At 39.4% G+C, this 15,172-nt stretch overlaps 4 protein-coding genes across 5 annotated transcripts; all 4 read left to right on the top strand.

The window, feature by feature from the left end:
• Positions 1–5,473, top strand: LOC134068631 (T-cell immunoglobulin and mucin domain-containing protein 4-like). Its single transcript, XM_062524317.1, has 11 exons — positions 1–139; positions 816–1,157; positions 1,243–1,374; positions 1,463–1,519; positions 1,824–1,901; positions 2,725–2,769; positions 2,905–2,964; positions 3,203–3,249; positions 3,387–3,477; positions 4,601–4,631; positions 4,756–5,473. The coding sequence occupies exons 1-11, from the start codon at positions 1–3 to the stop codon at positions 4,859–4,861; spliced, it is 1,128 nt and encodes a 375-aa protein (XP_062380301.1). The 3' UTR covers positions 4,862–5,473.
• A 901-nt stretch (positions 5,474–6,374) lies between these two features.
• med29 (mediator complex subunit 29) lies at positions 6,375–8,246 on the top strand. Its single transcript, XM_062524607.1, has 4 exons — positions 6,375–6,543; positions 7,164–7,222; positions 7,334–7,418; positions 7,917–8,246. The coding sequence occupies exons 1-4, from the start codon at positions 6,388–6,390 to the stop codon at positions 8,142–8,144; spliced, it is 528 nt and encodes a 175-aa protein (XP_062380591.1). The 5' UTR covers positions 6,375–6,387; the 3' UTR covers positions 8,145–8,246.
• A 776-nt stretch (positions 8,247–9,022) lies between these two features.
• Positions 9,023–12,242, top strand: LOC134069152 (acid ceramidase-like). Of its 2 annotated transcripts, none has more exons than XM_062525028.1 (13): positions 9,023–9,099; positions 9,522–9,568; positions 9,658–9,748; positions 9,910–9,996; positions 10,104–10,257; positions 10,348–10,393; positions 10,477–10,621; positions 10,714–10,768; positions 10,987–11,068; positions 11,183–11,314; positions 11,406–11,529; positions 11,687–11,743; positions 11,838–12,242. In XM_062525028.1, exons 1-13 carry the CDS (start codon positions 9,055–9,057, stop codon positions 11,925–11,927), a joined length of 1,155 nt encoding a protein of 384 aa, XP_062381012.1. In that variant the 5' UTR covers positions 9,023–9,054; the 3' UTR covers positions 11,928–12,242. The 2 variants fall into 2 exon arrangements, with proteins under 2 accessions (XP_062381012.1, XP_062381013.1); XM_062525029.1 differs by lacking the exon at positions 9,023–9,099 and adding an exon at positions 9,131–9,356.
• Positions 12,243–13,064: 822 nt separating this feature from the next.
• Positions 13,065–15,141, top strand: fgl1 (fibrinogen-like 1). Its single transcript, XM_062524833.1, has 7 exons — positions 13,065–13,215; positions 13,458–13,629; positions 13,751–13,910; positions 14,013–14,110; positions 14,201–14,289; positions 14,528–14,715; positions 14,820–15,141. The coding sequence occupies exons 1-7, from the start codon at positions 13,147–13,149 to the stop codon at positions 14,977–14,979; spliced, it is 936 nt and encodes a 311-aa protein (XP_062380817.1). The 5' UTR covers positions 13,065–13,146; the 3' UTR covers positions 14,980–15,141.
• Positions 15,142–15,172: the final 31 nt, after the last annotated feature.

Raw genomic sequence — 15,172 nt, forward strand, 5'->3', positions numbered from 1 at the left:
ATGTTGGCTGATTTAGAGAGTCACTTGATAAAAAAGGAAGACACAGTCACCCGCAGCTGGGCATTCAAAGAGGATTCCACCATGATGAACCATCAGCTCTGCACCTCATTCATTTGGCTGTTGCTCTGTCAACTCATTGGTAAGGTATCCCATTATGAACTTTCTAAGTACACTTCAGATGCAGTGTAATAGAAATAACGGCTATCTGCTTTGCAGTGGCAAGTATGACAACATTGTTATTGTGAATTTACGTGCCTTGCATTAGTGTGTTTTGTAGGCCATTGTAATTTAGGCCTCTGGTGTTATTAGATTGACTCGTATCTAACAGTCTGTTTTGTATTTGCATGAAGCATGCACAGCAGAACTAATGTAATCTAACCAAGTGTTGTTAATGTATTAAGATTTAAAAAAAATCTATTTGCTATTGTTTTTAGATAAAGAGACTTTCCGGTATAGTGCTCTATTGCTAAGTAAATAAGAATGAGAATTTTATTTATTTCAAGGAGTCTTAGCAGTATAGATTTGCTTGTTTTTTAGACAAACTTGCTAATGCGCTGGCAGGCAAACCTGCTTGTTTTCATGATGTTGTAAGTCACGCTCTCATTACAATATGTCAAATGATTTTATGAGTGCTACGTCTCTTTATTCTGAAAACATACATGTTCATCTTGATATAAAATAAATAACACTTGGTTAGATTTTTTAGTAGATAACAGTTTTGCAGTGTGTCAGACAATGTTTAATATTAACAAATTCTATTTTGTGTTTTTATGTTAGAAATTGACACTGTTGGTATTTTTATTTGTTTTTCTCAGCTGATGGATCAGCAGTTACTGTTTATGGATATACAGGACAGAGTGTCACTCTTCCTTGTGAGTATGATGGCAAATACTACGGTTCTTTGTCCATCTGTTGGGGCAAAGGCCTCCTGCCATCAAGAGGCTGTGGTGATCAGATCATTCAGACAGAGGGCTCAACAGTGACCACACGATCATCATCACGGTATCAGCTGGTCAACAGACACAGAGATGTGGGGGATGTTTCTTTAACGATCACGAATGCAAGAGAGCAAGATAGCGGTACCTATGGCTGCAGGGTGGATATACCAGGATGGTTCAATGACCAGAAAACCCATGTGGACCTCCACATACAAACTGGTTGGTATAACATGAGGTGTCATTGTACAAAAAAAATACAGAAATGAAATTGTTTTTTCAATGGTCGTGGTATATATACTTTCAGCTCCAACAACCACCACCACCACCCCCACCACCACAACAACAACAACAACAACAACAGAAGCCCCAACAACTACAACAGAAGCCCCAACAACACTTGTAGAGACCACTACTTTAGAAACCACTGCGGCAACAAGTAAGGCTATGCTAAAGCATGGCCAGATGTTGGAGACAAAAGTTGAGGTGTAGTGTAGTTTGACTTCAAACATTTCTTCTATTTTCAGCTCCTGCAGAAGTAACTACAGGAATCACAACATCAACAGATGAATGGGTCATATTTGGTATGCATTAAAACTGGCATTAGAAATGTGTACATTCTTGTGACATACAGTATGTGTTGGCTTACACAGTGCAATTTGCACAATAGTCATTTCTGACACAACTATAATACTGTGGTGTTTTATCAAGCAGAATAGAGACGTTAAAAGCAAATGTAATCACTGGTTGAGATGGCACTGCCTGGACCAACTACTTAATGCATTCTTGTATCTCAACATTTTCAAATGTCCTTGGTGTATTTTGCACATTCTGATTCCACTGTGTACCAGAATATCTATTACTGCTGATGTGTGGATTTTGTTTTAGTTCAAGAATCCACTGCAGAACCTCCTACCACTACTACTGCACTGCCTGTCACAGTAGAAGCTACACCAAGACCGACCAGTAAGTCAAGAAGCAGTGCCACTGCCCCAACCACCACTGAGCGTAAGGCACCAAGAGGGAGCAAACTGCGTTTCACTATTCACTGAGAACGTTTACAGTGTCAAAATTTACCAACATGCAAGGATAATAGTTTTGGGTTCTCTCTATCTCCCCGTAGCAGATCTACTGTAACTTTACTTACTCCTTAATTGGGAATGCATCTTGCACGCGCAGGAGGAAGTGGTCGATTCCAGCAGGCTTGGATCCGTTTAAAAAGTCATGAGGGCAACAAAGACGAGGCTATCCGGTTATCCGGTTCCACTACTGACCATTATTTAACTCAGAGATAGAGGGCTCTTTAACATGGGCTGCAATCAATGTGAATGTGATAGTAGTTTTTCAAGCATTTACATATGCCCAGCCCACTGAAAGGCATTAAATTCATACAGTATAGGCACAACATTCACTTACGATGGCAAACAGTGAAGCAACATGTCATTATACTTCAATTTCCAAAGCAACAAAGGCTGATTATGTCTCATTGCTCTTAAAGTGACAAAACACCATTTATAAGTGACACCCATTTCTTCAGCATTTCAAATGACTGTTTAAAAACACAAAACACATAATGGTCTGTAAATAGGCCTTTCAATTTACCTTGAATTTGAGTTATAATTTAAAAGTTTTAACAATTTAAGATTTTAAGATTTATCACAATCCAATCAACTTAAAAATTTTATCGTTATACTTGTAGCATATACTTTTTTAAAATTACTAATTTCATCACAATTTCAAATAAATTGCCATTGTTTTACAATTGAACATTCATCATCCTGGTTGGCAGAGTTGACTGAGATGTCTACTGCAGAACCCTCAAACGTACTATCAGGTAGGCTAATACTAAAAGTGCACTAAAGTAAATGTTTGCTTTCAAAATGTTAAAATTTTAGAATTTATTTCAGACGGGTAGGCTACCATGCCATTGCATATGCATTATGACATAATATGAATTTTTGTACAACAGAGCAACCGGATTCAATAGCAAAGGAAACCCCGGGGAGCGACATTACCATTTCTCTGACAAGTATGTGTGTTTTTCTTTAGTTTATTGTTGTGTGAGTGAGGGCATGCTACACACTATTCAGTACTGAATGGACTTGTGTTATAGCACTACATTGCTGCAGCAGTGCCTCAACCTGAAAAACATTTCTCACTTGTTTACTGCAGTCTCACGTACAGAATCTTCTGTCACTTGTTTAGTGCAGTCAATAAAACATGTGTAATCCAATAACGCCATTTACTCTCTCCACTTTACCCTGAAGCTCCTGAAGTCAAGCTGTCAACAGCAAGCATTCCATTTATAAGACAGGTGAAAGAAAAGGCTCTTCTCACATACTGTAGCACACTCAAAAAAAGCTACAAGTCTATTTTTTTGTAATTTTTCTTTTCTTTTTTCCTATTTTTTTTCTACTTGAAAAATATTGATGTCAAATATGTGTAAAATAGGTGCTGGAAAGAAACCCTGCTTTATGGTGGATCCTGCCTGTTTTGGGAGTTGTTGTTATAGTTTCTGCTATAACCATACTGGTGGTCAAAAGTGAGTACCAAACTGTTTATGTTATTGCTGCAGTTGAAGTAATTGTGCATCTAATGAGTGAGAATGCCATATCATATATTGCCGATTTCATTGTGTCATTCTGTCAAGTCATAATGTCATACTGTCATTCTAAAGTATTTGCAGAGGTGGACAACCCAGGATTCAGACCATATGGCCCTTTCCGAAACGTGCCCATAAAACCCTAGCCCTACACACTTCCACTTTTTTTGCGCGTTCACGCGAGGGGCCGCCACATTGAGTATCATCCGAAACGAATTTTGAGTCGAGTGAAGTGCCTAGGGAGAGGGGCTACCACGCCTCCGGGAGCAAGTCAGCATGGATGCTGTCTTGAAACGCAGGTGCAACCGTTTTCAAGTGTTTGTGCAGCTCGTGTATCTCCCTGCCAGTTGTTTTTTGGTCCGTATGACAGCATTTACAAACAAAAGCGTGATTTAAGCTACATTGTAACAACTCATGTTTAGTTTGATACTCAGTAAAATGTGCAAGAAGTAGGCTGTAATATTTAAACACATGTGCAGGTCGCATTTACAGCACTTTTATAATTTGATGTTAAATAAAGCATAAAATGCAACTCCTCACTCATAGTAGTGAAAGGAGAGAAGAGGGATGTATATCCTAATACACAGGGGTGTCCAGAACATCTTAATTGGAGATTTGATATATATTGCCTTCATAATTTCTATGAAAACTAATATGACGTAAATTTCCTTCTCCCTTCAAGCGCATCCGAAATGTAGCGCTGTTTTAACCCCCTAACCCTTCAATGCGAGTGTTCTCCGCACCCACGAGTGGACTTGAAAAGGAAGTTCACTCGCTAACCGAGTGGAAGTGAGTCGGGACTCCGTTTCGGAAAGGGCCTATAAGTCCTGCCATGTATTCCCTCTACCTGTTTACTTATCATTAATGGCAGATTAATGGTTGGAACAAATATGTGTGTGTTTTTCTTTCTGAAGCTCGGTTGTCCACCTCGGCACTACTCTGTTTGTAAAAATGATCCGTGTAAACAATAATCATTATAAATTAACCAGATGTGTTCACATTGCTCTTGGTCTAAATTATTTGTATTATGTTTTGTTAATATCTTATTAACTTTTTTCACTAGAGAGACAGCTGAAAATGGGAACCTTTACCATGTAAGAAAATTCTAAACCATGACCAAAACTATTTATGACCATTTTTAACAAATAATAGTATAGTACAAATACATAGACTGTTTTTTTCTCACAATGCATCTACCATATCTTCTGTTTTTCTCAGATTAGAAAAAAGTGGGAATGGAACCCTGTCAACAAATTCTGACTCCAGCCAAGGCCAACTAAGCAGTGAGATGGAGATCCTAGATTCCTTGCATCATCCCTTGTAATGAATATTGTAAATAAGAGTAACAGTGAACCTTTATCTCTCATTTTGAATTGTACTTTTAAATGGTGGATCCCTTGCTATCCCCTGTATGTGGTCTCTTGTTACTTTTTGTACGCAGTTAGCTAAGTAAATTACACTATAAAGTTACAGAAGATGTATATAACTCATTAATATTTCAATGTATCTTTAAATCAATATTGTGCACTGCACTGGTAATGTGTTATTTAGATGTTCTCACCGAAGATGATGGCTTTTATATATATATATATATATATAGGAATACAGATGGCAGTCAATGTGTTAACGGTTTATGTATTGGAAATGGAAGTTGGAAATTGAGCAAATAATACAATATGTTTACGTCTGTATATTTTACATTTCATAGTAACGTTAACAGTCAATGTTTCATAGTCAATGTTAACAGTTATTCAGCTAAGCATGAGAGTTATACAGATTGCCTGTGTATGCTGTACTATAATAATAATAGACTATGCCCTTGCATGGGTTGAAAACAATTCTCAATTTTCTAGGCAGTCCTTATCAAAAAATGGAAAGTATTGTATGAAATTGAACAAAACTTTCTTCATAACTTTGAATAAAAAATAACACTCCTCACCCGTCTCCATATTCTCCTTGCGGTGGCAGTGTGAGAACCAGCTCTGTTCTGGATCACAGTGCTGGGGCAGGTGCCAGGCAGATTCAACCCTTTCTGTCCCTCAGGCTTGGACTCCTCTGGCGCATTTGTGTTATGTGAGAGAAGGGAGGAACACATCAGGAAAACATCAGCAACAATTTACGCCACACATTTGGTTTTCCAAACTATAATAAAGGTAGAAATCCAGGACTCAATCTTAAACCTAATCGCCCTTGTTTTCCTATTACTCCTTCTCCTCTTCAGTTTTTACCTGCAGTATCTGCATGACCCTGGCCAAGAGGCCCATGGTGGCCAGTAGACAGACGCGGTGAAAGGAGATCACCCATACAATGGCACTAGGTCTCCTAGTCTCTGTCTCCACTCTGTGGACAGCTTCTCTCACTGCTGTCCCTTGGAGAGACACCTCCCCTGCTCTCTTCACCTCAGGACTCTGGCTGCTAGCTCTGGTCTGACTAATTCTGCTTCTCTTTATCACTTCATCACTTCATTCATGTGAAATGCAGGTCCTCCACCATGCATGGTCCTTCCTTGAGGAGTTTTTGCTCCTTGGAGCAGGACTCAGTATCCATTTGTCTAACTGGGGATACCTTGACTCTACTATGAGCATCCTGTTCCTATTTGACTCTCAGCTGCAGGGCAGATTCAGTCAGAGCACTGAGGGAATTTGGTGAAATGCTGGGAGTATACTGGCCCACTGATTGGGTGGTGCTAGGGATGTTGAGACACCAGTGAAAATTGGTTCAAGATAGCACAGGGCACACACCAACATGATGAGGCGTTTTGTTAATGTCATCCGGTAGGTGGCGGTAATGTGCTTTTTAATAAAACAACTTCTGGAGTAGCATTCTTAGAGAGAAACATTATAGCCTACTATGGCGTCTCAACAACAGCCTGGTGTTCCCTCTCAGGGTGGTCCACATCAGACAGCAGGTCTTCAGCAACCTCAGCAACAGCTTAGTCAACAACAAGACTTTGATCCTGTCCATCGTTTTAAGATGTTAATACCACAGCTAAAGGAGAGTCTGCAGGTAAGTCCATTGTTTTGACTGCAACAAAGTACCAGCTAAAGCTAGCTAACTTATCATAGAGGATGGTAGCACTAGTCGATTTTATTTGTTTAGCTGATATACGCCATAGATTTTAACTTTAGACGTTGAAACTTGCCCATATTGAGATGTAACTTAATTAGCTAAGTTAGTGAAACATCGTGCAAAACATGTGCATATTTATTAGCCTACGCCTGAAGCAAAATAGTGTTAGCTGGCTAAATAACGAAGCCGCTAGCTGGAGAGTTAGCCACTGTTCCTTGTTAGCCTACTGTCATGTGTTAACTGCCGTAAAGACTGGGGAGGGATGATTTGGACAGTGGCTCCAGAACCCTTTACCTTTCATGGAGGAGATTGATATATAGCCGTTTTCTGCTTTAAAGAGGTTTGGACACCGTCCGACCAAGCTCATTTTACCAGCTGGCTTACGTGCGTAAGTTACGTTAACGTTTGTCTCAAAACACCCTCCGTAAAAGTTGGAGGAACAAACGTTAACTTATCACATGCAAGGCTGGGGATTTGTTTAAATGATCCACCATCATTGTTATGGGTTGTGTGTTCCGCTTTATCACCTAACCTGAGTTTTCATTCATTCTAACCAGAATGTCATGACCATTGCCTCTTTGAACTTCCAACACAACACAGCAATTGATAATGGAATGTGAGTATCCTAAAGAAAATGCAACGTGTTAACATTACTTATTTGTGTCAATGTGGTTGTTTTCAACTGTTTGTTTTTGTGTATTTTACTGTAATGTTGCTCCCCCTACAGCAAAAGCAACGATGCTGCAGTACAACGTTTTGATAAGAGCCTTGAGGAGTTCTATGCTTTATGTGACCAGGTGGAACTCTGCTTGGTAAGTATGCAAAGATGGCTTATTCAAAAGCATGTGTAATCGTGTAATAATAATATTAATAGTAGTATTTTTTGTGACCCACCTATACCTTACTGAATACAGTCTAGTGTTGATGTTTCTTGGCCATTTGCAAATGCTTAGTGCTTTGTATCATACAAGGAGACCACATAACCATCATAACTACTGGGGGAAAATAATCCCAGCAATGTTTTTTCATGTTCCTGAGACATGTGCCACACAGTGGGATGATTGTTTATTGCTTCAGTCTTTCAATAAATATATCCTACATGTTACATTCCAAATTTGTATCCTTTTGTTTTTGAGGACATAGTGAAACTATGTTGAAAGTGTTTCTGCTGTGTATGCTATACAAATTAATTATTTCTATTGTTTAAAATTAAGCTCCAAACGTGCATGGCATGTGTGACGCCTCTCTCTCTCACTCTCTCTCTCTCACTCTCTCTCTCACTTCCACTCTCTCTCTCTCTCACTCTCTAGCGGCTGGCCCACGAGTGCCTCTCTCAGAGCATTGACAGTGCCAAACACTCGCCCAACTTGGTACCCACGGCCACCAAACCAGACACAGTGCAGACGGAATCTCTGTCATACACCCAGTACCTCAGTATGATCAAATCACAGATATCCTGTGCAAAGGACATCCATAATGCTCTGCTGGAGTGCTCAAAGAAGATATTGTCTAAGAACCAGCAACAGGGGATCATGTGATTATGGACATGTATAAAATTCGTTTGTTTTGTCATTATTGTTTATTTACATTGACTTTTTAGTAATAAAACACAGATGCAGTTGTGCCTACTGTACTCTTTACAGCTTGTTTGGCTTATTCTTCAGCAACACTGAGCAGTACAGTTCCTTACAAAGCAGCAAGACTGATTTGTCTTCAACACATCAAGATTTTTTTTTTTTTCTATCACTACTCTCTTGTGTCGATTGATCCTCTGCACCAGCCCCCTTTTAACTGTGTGTGGTGCGATTAAAATGACCCAATTTATTGTGGTTGTCTAACAAGTACAGATATGTGCTTTCCCTCAGTGTGTGTGTGTGTGTGTGTGTGTGTGTGTGTGTGTGTGTGTGTGTGTGTGTGTGTGTGTGTGTGTGTTATACACTACCATAGATAACTGATATTCTGTAATTACTCTATAATAACCCTTCAGGGTTCCCATACTATAAGATTCACAATATTCCTGTAAGATAAGTATACATTTGTTTGGCCCAAAATACTAAGTATTCCTATTTGCTTTCTTGGGGTTTACATCAATTGCAGACATCCCAACCTGCAGTAATTTTTCAAAAGAGGTAGCATCTAATCTAATCTCCCACCCCAAGTGCATCACACACAGACACACACACCTCACCAACCATAGATACAATAAAGCTTTATTATATCTATGCTCCTCACTTCCAGATTCCTTGATGTGTTACATTTTTAGTGAGTCCGGATGCTTCCGGAGACTTGTGTTGCACTGGCGATCTTACAGGAAAGGAGTTTGTGAAATACAGCATCCAACATAATCACATGATGGCACATGAGAAAGTCTCTTCCTTGTTTATCAAAATAGACTGTCACATGTGCTGTGTTCCACCACCGGGGTTACACGAATTCTTTGTCATTGTAATGAGGGGAAAACATTCGTTAATTGGAACTTTGCCGTATAATAATGTATGTATTATCACAACGTTCTTCTATATGCTGTGATCTATGACTTTTGGTGTTGTGATGTACACACGACCAGCGGCTTTATGTCCGCTTGGACCCTAGAGCTAGTGAATGGTACATTCCAATGCTGTTTTAATAGAACATAGCGTCCTCCCTGTTAGCGCCAAACAATTTAGATTCTAGAAGGAATGAATTCATCAAGACTTTGTTGCGCATTTTGGACGCTTTTTATTGTTTTGCTAACAGGATGTCTTCATGGGGTCGGTGATTTATTTTTACGTTTTAGAATGTTTTAAGATCCACATTGCCACAAACATTGTTTGCGTCCACTGTTTAATACCTACTTCCTGCGTTTGTTGTAGCCTAGACTAGGTTTTTCGAAGTCCATAATGGAAACATCTGTATTTTTGTGTTATTTGTTGTAGCAAACAGAAGAATGCAAGAGTTCCATGTACCCACCTAAAGGGCCGACGTAAGTGTCTGTTTGTTTGTTGGTTAAGAAGCATGTTGTCAGGATTCCATAGGCTAGGTTAGGCTACATCTTTATCAACTTCTGTCTAGGTTCCAAGGAACTGTCCAATGGTATACAGTCAATCTAGACGAGCCTCCTGTTACAAGATGGGATGGAGTGATCAAGGACAAGAAAAACGAAGTAGGTTGTGATTTCTGAATGAGACAGAAGCTCGTTGTTGGGCTATAACCCGCTTTATTGTTGGCATTGATGCTGTCACTGCACTGCAAAGAGAAAAAACAATACATTGTATCAAACTTTCGAACTAATGTGATTGTAGCTGCATTAACGTGTATTTTCAGCTTGTAGCAATGATTCAGGCCATAAAGGTGCTGGCTAACAGTCTTGTTCCCAGTGGGAAACTCCTTGACTTGGTTGACAATGAGTTGGTAAGAATGTACTCAATTATTCATTGTGAAATATTAAGCCTAGGCCTGTTGCTTGTGGAAATGAAACAATCAATTGATTTTCTTTTTTTCCCTTCTATTTTTGTTAGCCACTGATGTTGGATTCACTGCCCTACCCTTTTAATGAGGAGATACAAGGGATATCGACTGCTTCAGGAGTTCCATTAGGAGAAGTTATACTCTTCAACATCTTCTATGAGGTTTTCACTGTGTGTACATCAGTGGTAGCAGAGGACACGCACGGTAAAACTGAAGTGCTATTTGTCCTTTTATCGTATTTGCTTAAAAAACACAACATCGAGCATTGACCGTGTCACATGGTTTTATCTCTAGGAAATCTATATCATGGGCGAAATTTGGACTTTGGTTTGTTAATGGGGTATGGCTTTTTTATATTCATCCTTGGTAGAGTTCATCACTGAAGTGGTGGTGGTCTGAAATACCTTCTTGTTTGTGTGTCAGATGGAATCACAAAAACCATTCCTGGACAATAACAGACAAGCTGAGACCTCTCACTGTAAATATTGACTTCAAACGAAACAATGTTACCGTTTTCAAGTCCACCAACTTTGCTGGATATGTTGGCATGTTGACCGGCGTCAGACCTGTAAGTACACAAAAATGATAAGAGTGGGCACAGTATATTCAAGTTCACCTCTTTCAGGTAGTGAAATGTCAACAATATGTTTTCATCTGCAGAAACTGTTCACCCTGACAATGAATGAGCGTTTTAACTTTGATGGGGGATATGTAGGTTAGTGCCCGGAAGTACATTCATATATTTTTATGTTGATGCAGTGTGTTTCAGTATAACAAATAACATATTTAAAATGCTATATGTAGAATTCTGTCACACATTAAATATTATTTTCTAAAAACTGAAAGATTTTCTACATATGACACCCTTTTACTCTGTGTATTGAAGGCAATATTCATAGCTGAACTTTTGGTATTCCTTCCCAATTTCAACAGGGATCTTGGAGTGGCTCTTGGGGAAGCGAGACGGCATGTGGATGGGTTTCCTCACACGCTCCGTCCTAGAGAATGCTACCAGGTGCAGTGACGCTATGAACACCTCTGTGTTGTTGTAATTTCATTTCTCCCTGGGCCCCGTGAAGCAGATCTGAGAATAGCACTATACCTTTCCTGTCTCGCTTTCTGTGTTTAGTTATGAGGATGCCAAAAAGCAGCTCACCCTTACCAAGTTACTGGCTCCTGCCTACTTCATTCTTGGGGGTAACCAGACTGGACAAGGCTGTGTGATCACCAGAACAAGACTTAATGCCCTCGACGTTTGGGAGTGAGTGCATCTCGGAGAACAAGTGTTGAATTTTTACTTTGTTTATGAAGTCATTATCTGAGGAATAATCCCTCCGTCCTTCTTGTTCTAGGATTAAACTGAAACTTGGTAGGTGGTACGTGCTGGAGACCAACTATGATCACTGGGAGAAGCCCTTCATCTTGGATGACCGCAGGACGCCAGCCATGAGGTGTATGAATAAGACGACACAGAATGTGAGTATCGATCTTTTATTACAGGCCAGTTGAAGCGTGTGTAGACTCACTTCAGTCAGATCTTGATTGCTTCCACCTAATATCTTGCACATCTTATTTCTAATTTTATATGTGGCAAAATTCTGAATATAAAATTAACACTGCTCATTTTCCTTAGAATATTTCATTTAAAACCTTGTATGATGTTCTATCAACCAAACCAGTCCTTAACAAGGTAAGAAAACATTTCAACTTTTTTTTTATATCTTCCTGTTTCTCCCTGATGTAGGCCTTTTCCTTAGTCCTTATATTTCATTTTGTCTTTTCAGCTAACTACCTACACCACTCTGATGGAGGTATCCACAGGAAAACTGGAGTCTTTCCTCAGGGAGTGCCCAGATCCTTGCAGTCCGTGGTGATCAGGGCTCAAATACCCAATTCACCTTGTCTGTCGGTACACATGGCACTACTGAAAGTCGTGTAATGTTAAGCCTCCTCATCACACAAGCTTCTATCCAGGTCCCCAGCCATATCATTACCTGTCACTACTAAGTGATGGCCAATGTGATTCAGTGTTTGTCTCATGCATTCTGTACTACCTCAGTATGTCACAGTACACACTTGGCTTTTGACTACTTGTCTATTGATCTAATTTCCCTTATTGATGCCTTTGTCAAATTTGTAAATATACTTTGATATGTCTAATAGCTTTGGAATAAAAAATATTTATGTGACCTTGAGTGTGTTCTGTTTCATATGTAACTGTTCAGGAACTGTTATCCATAGCTGTGCTGTTCATGTTTATTTTGTAGACCTCTTGTATTGGGTATGGTGCACATAACCAGTACTCTTTGAGAATTGTTAACAAAATGCAAAACCTACCCAGTGCTCAAAATTTGAGACTCATGTCTTGACAGATTTATTAGTTTCCTCATGGTCTGAAAAAGCACAATACCACACAGTTGGCAAGAGCAACAATTTTTTTATCTGTCCACCAGATATTGGTCGGTATAGGTGAAGTTTGAGTCCTCCCACAGAGAGTCTAACACGTTTTTTGCTCTCTGTAAACTCATTTAATAGTGGTATTCATGAACTAAATATGTCCCAAGAGATATTTAGGAGATAATGAAAACTTGCAGACACCTTTCCTGTGGTACATACGGTTTTCATTCGTTTCAGCTACATTTTTCCCATTCCTCCTTTATATCTGTTGCTAATCAGGTATCCCATCTCTGTTTCAATTCACACCAGATTGTTGGAAGGTTTGCCTTTCAGGCTTTTTCGTGAATACTTCTATGTACAAAGTAACTAAAACCACAAAAGTCGCGAACCATTTATATCTTCATGCAAGAATGAAGATTTTTAGTCAATCTCTGTTTAAAAATGCATAAAAAACCTCTGTAAAATGAAGGAATAGGCTACCTGAACACAAGGAATCATGAGATGGTGTTTGTTCTCTTCAGTAATGACTCAGCCCTCTGAACTTCTCTGCTCTTTGCCAGGATTCTATTGGGTGCTGAAACCGTGTTGTTTTTGTGGAGAGTGAGTACAAAATTGCGTCTTCACTGATGCAAGGTTTTGTGCTCTCAACCATCTCTCGAAGAGCCACTTGAGAGCAGTATACCTGTGGATTTCATCATGGTTAAGATTAAACCATCAGTGAACTTTCTGATTTGGATATTTATTATTTTGGATGAGTCCCACTCTGTAAGTATTTACTAATGAAATAAGAGTAGATTTTGTCTTTTTATTGCAATTCCTGGTGCCTACTATTACATGAATCTAGAGATACATGATCAATCTATGACTTGCTGTTCAGTAACCACAAACTGAATGTCATTCTAAGAATAATTTCTTTGGAATGTGGAAGGCCCGTTGTACCTGAGCAGCATTAGACATCAGTGACCCGGTGATGTAGAGCTCCTGTCCTGTCCTGTGTGTGAGAACAGGTCCCAGACCAGTGCCAACAGGAGACCGAGAGGCTCCGCATTCAGCTGAAGCACTTGGAGACTCGTTTCCAGAAGCAGCAACAGCAAATCCAGCGCTTACGCATCCTGAAGGATAAGACATCTGCACACGCGGATGAGTTTATTGAGCTGCCAGGTCAAATCGAATACACTGGTAAATTATGCTTTTCTATGTGTGTAGGTAGTACTGAGGGCTTGCTTTCTTGAGCTATTTGTGTTCATTTTAAAGAAAGTTCATACTTTATTTAAACTCTAGCTGGTAATTCATTCATCAGACTGTGCACAGATCTTTAACAATGGCAGTAAGACAAGTGGATTTTACATGATCAAACCCATGAGAAGCCCAGCCCGGATAAAGGTGTACTGCGACATGTCTGAAGGCGGCGGCTGGACAGTCCTCCAAAGACGCACAGATGGAAAAGAGTCTTTTGAGAGGTAAGAAGAGGCTGATTGGAAATGTTCAAGATGGGGTAAAGATATCCAATACAATAAGATACAATATCCATGTTCATGTAACAAGACAAGATGTTTTCTAAGGGGATGGGATGACTACAAGCAGGGCTTCGGAGAATTGGAAGCAGCAGATGGGGAGTTCTGGTTAGGGAATGACAATCTACATTATCTGACTTCACAAGGTAAACTAATTTGAAAAACGTTTAAGTCCAGTAGCTCTGAAGATGAATATATGTGACAGAAAATGTAATTTACTGATGTTCACTGTGTAGCTGATTATGACATAAGGATCAACCTGGAAGATTTTGATGGGGTATACCGCTATGCAGTCTATGAAAAATTCAAAGTTTCAAGCGAGGAGGTATTGTTTTATATGATACATTACAACCATATACTGTTAAAAAACTCCGATTCTAACTGTAAGGAAGGACAGTAATTATCTTCTCCTATTTCAGACCTGACAATCACAATTTGATAAATAACATAAGTAATATAATATTATCTAAAAATGTTCTAAAACCTACAAATCAATGTACATAACACATGTTAAGAAATCAATAATGTAGGCCTACCAGTTGACATGTAATTTCTTTCTAAAGGAAAAATATCAGTTGAACTTTGGTGAGTACAAAGGAAATGCTGGGAACTCTCTGGCAGGAAGCTACCATCCTGAGGTCCAGTGGTGGGCCAGCCATCAGGGCATGAAGTTCAGCACTTTTGACAATGACAACGATCGCTATGAGCGCAACTGCGCCAAAGAGGACAAATCTGGTTGGTGGTTTAACAGGTATACTATTCTATCTTTGACACTGCGTTCTGTTTAAAGATCCTAGTACTGTTGCTTTCAAATGTCAATTTCACTAAAATGGTTGTTTCATCTTTTGCCACCAGATGTCACTCTGCCAATCTGAATGGAGTGTACTATCAAGGTCCATACAGTTCTGTGACAGACAATGGGATAGTCTGGTACACATGGCATGGATGGTGGTATTCCTTGAAGTCTGTGGTCATGAAGATCAGACCATCATACTTTGAGCCGAATGAAGTGTAGTGGCAGTTTACACAATCTCATCAAGGGAGATCCCAGAATGTATCATGTAATAGAAGCAGCATATCCTAACTGACTGCCATTTAATTAAATATCATAACCAATCCAACAAAAAATAAAGTGCCTTACTATGTACACTTACTTAATAAAGTTATCAAAATGTAAGGTATCTTGGTTTTGCTTGCCAGTAGGTCCA

Source organism: Sardina pilchardus, chromosome 21, assembly GCF_963854185.1.
Source record: "Sardina pilchardus chromosome 21, fSarPil1.1, whole genome shotgun sequence".
Taxonomy (NCBI): domain Eukaryota; kingdom Metazoa; phylum Chordata; class Actinopteri; order Clupeiformes; family Clupeidae; genus Sardina; species Sardina pilchardus.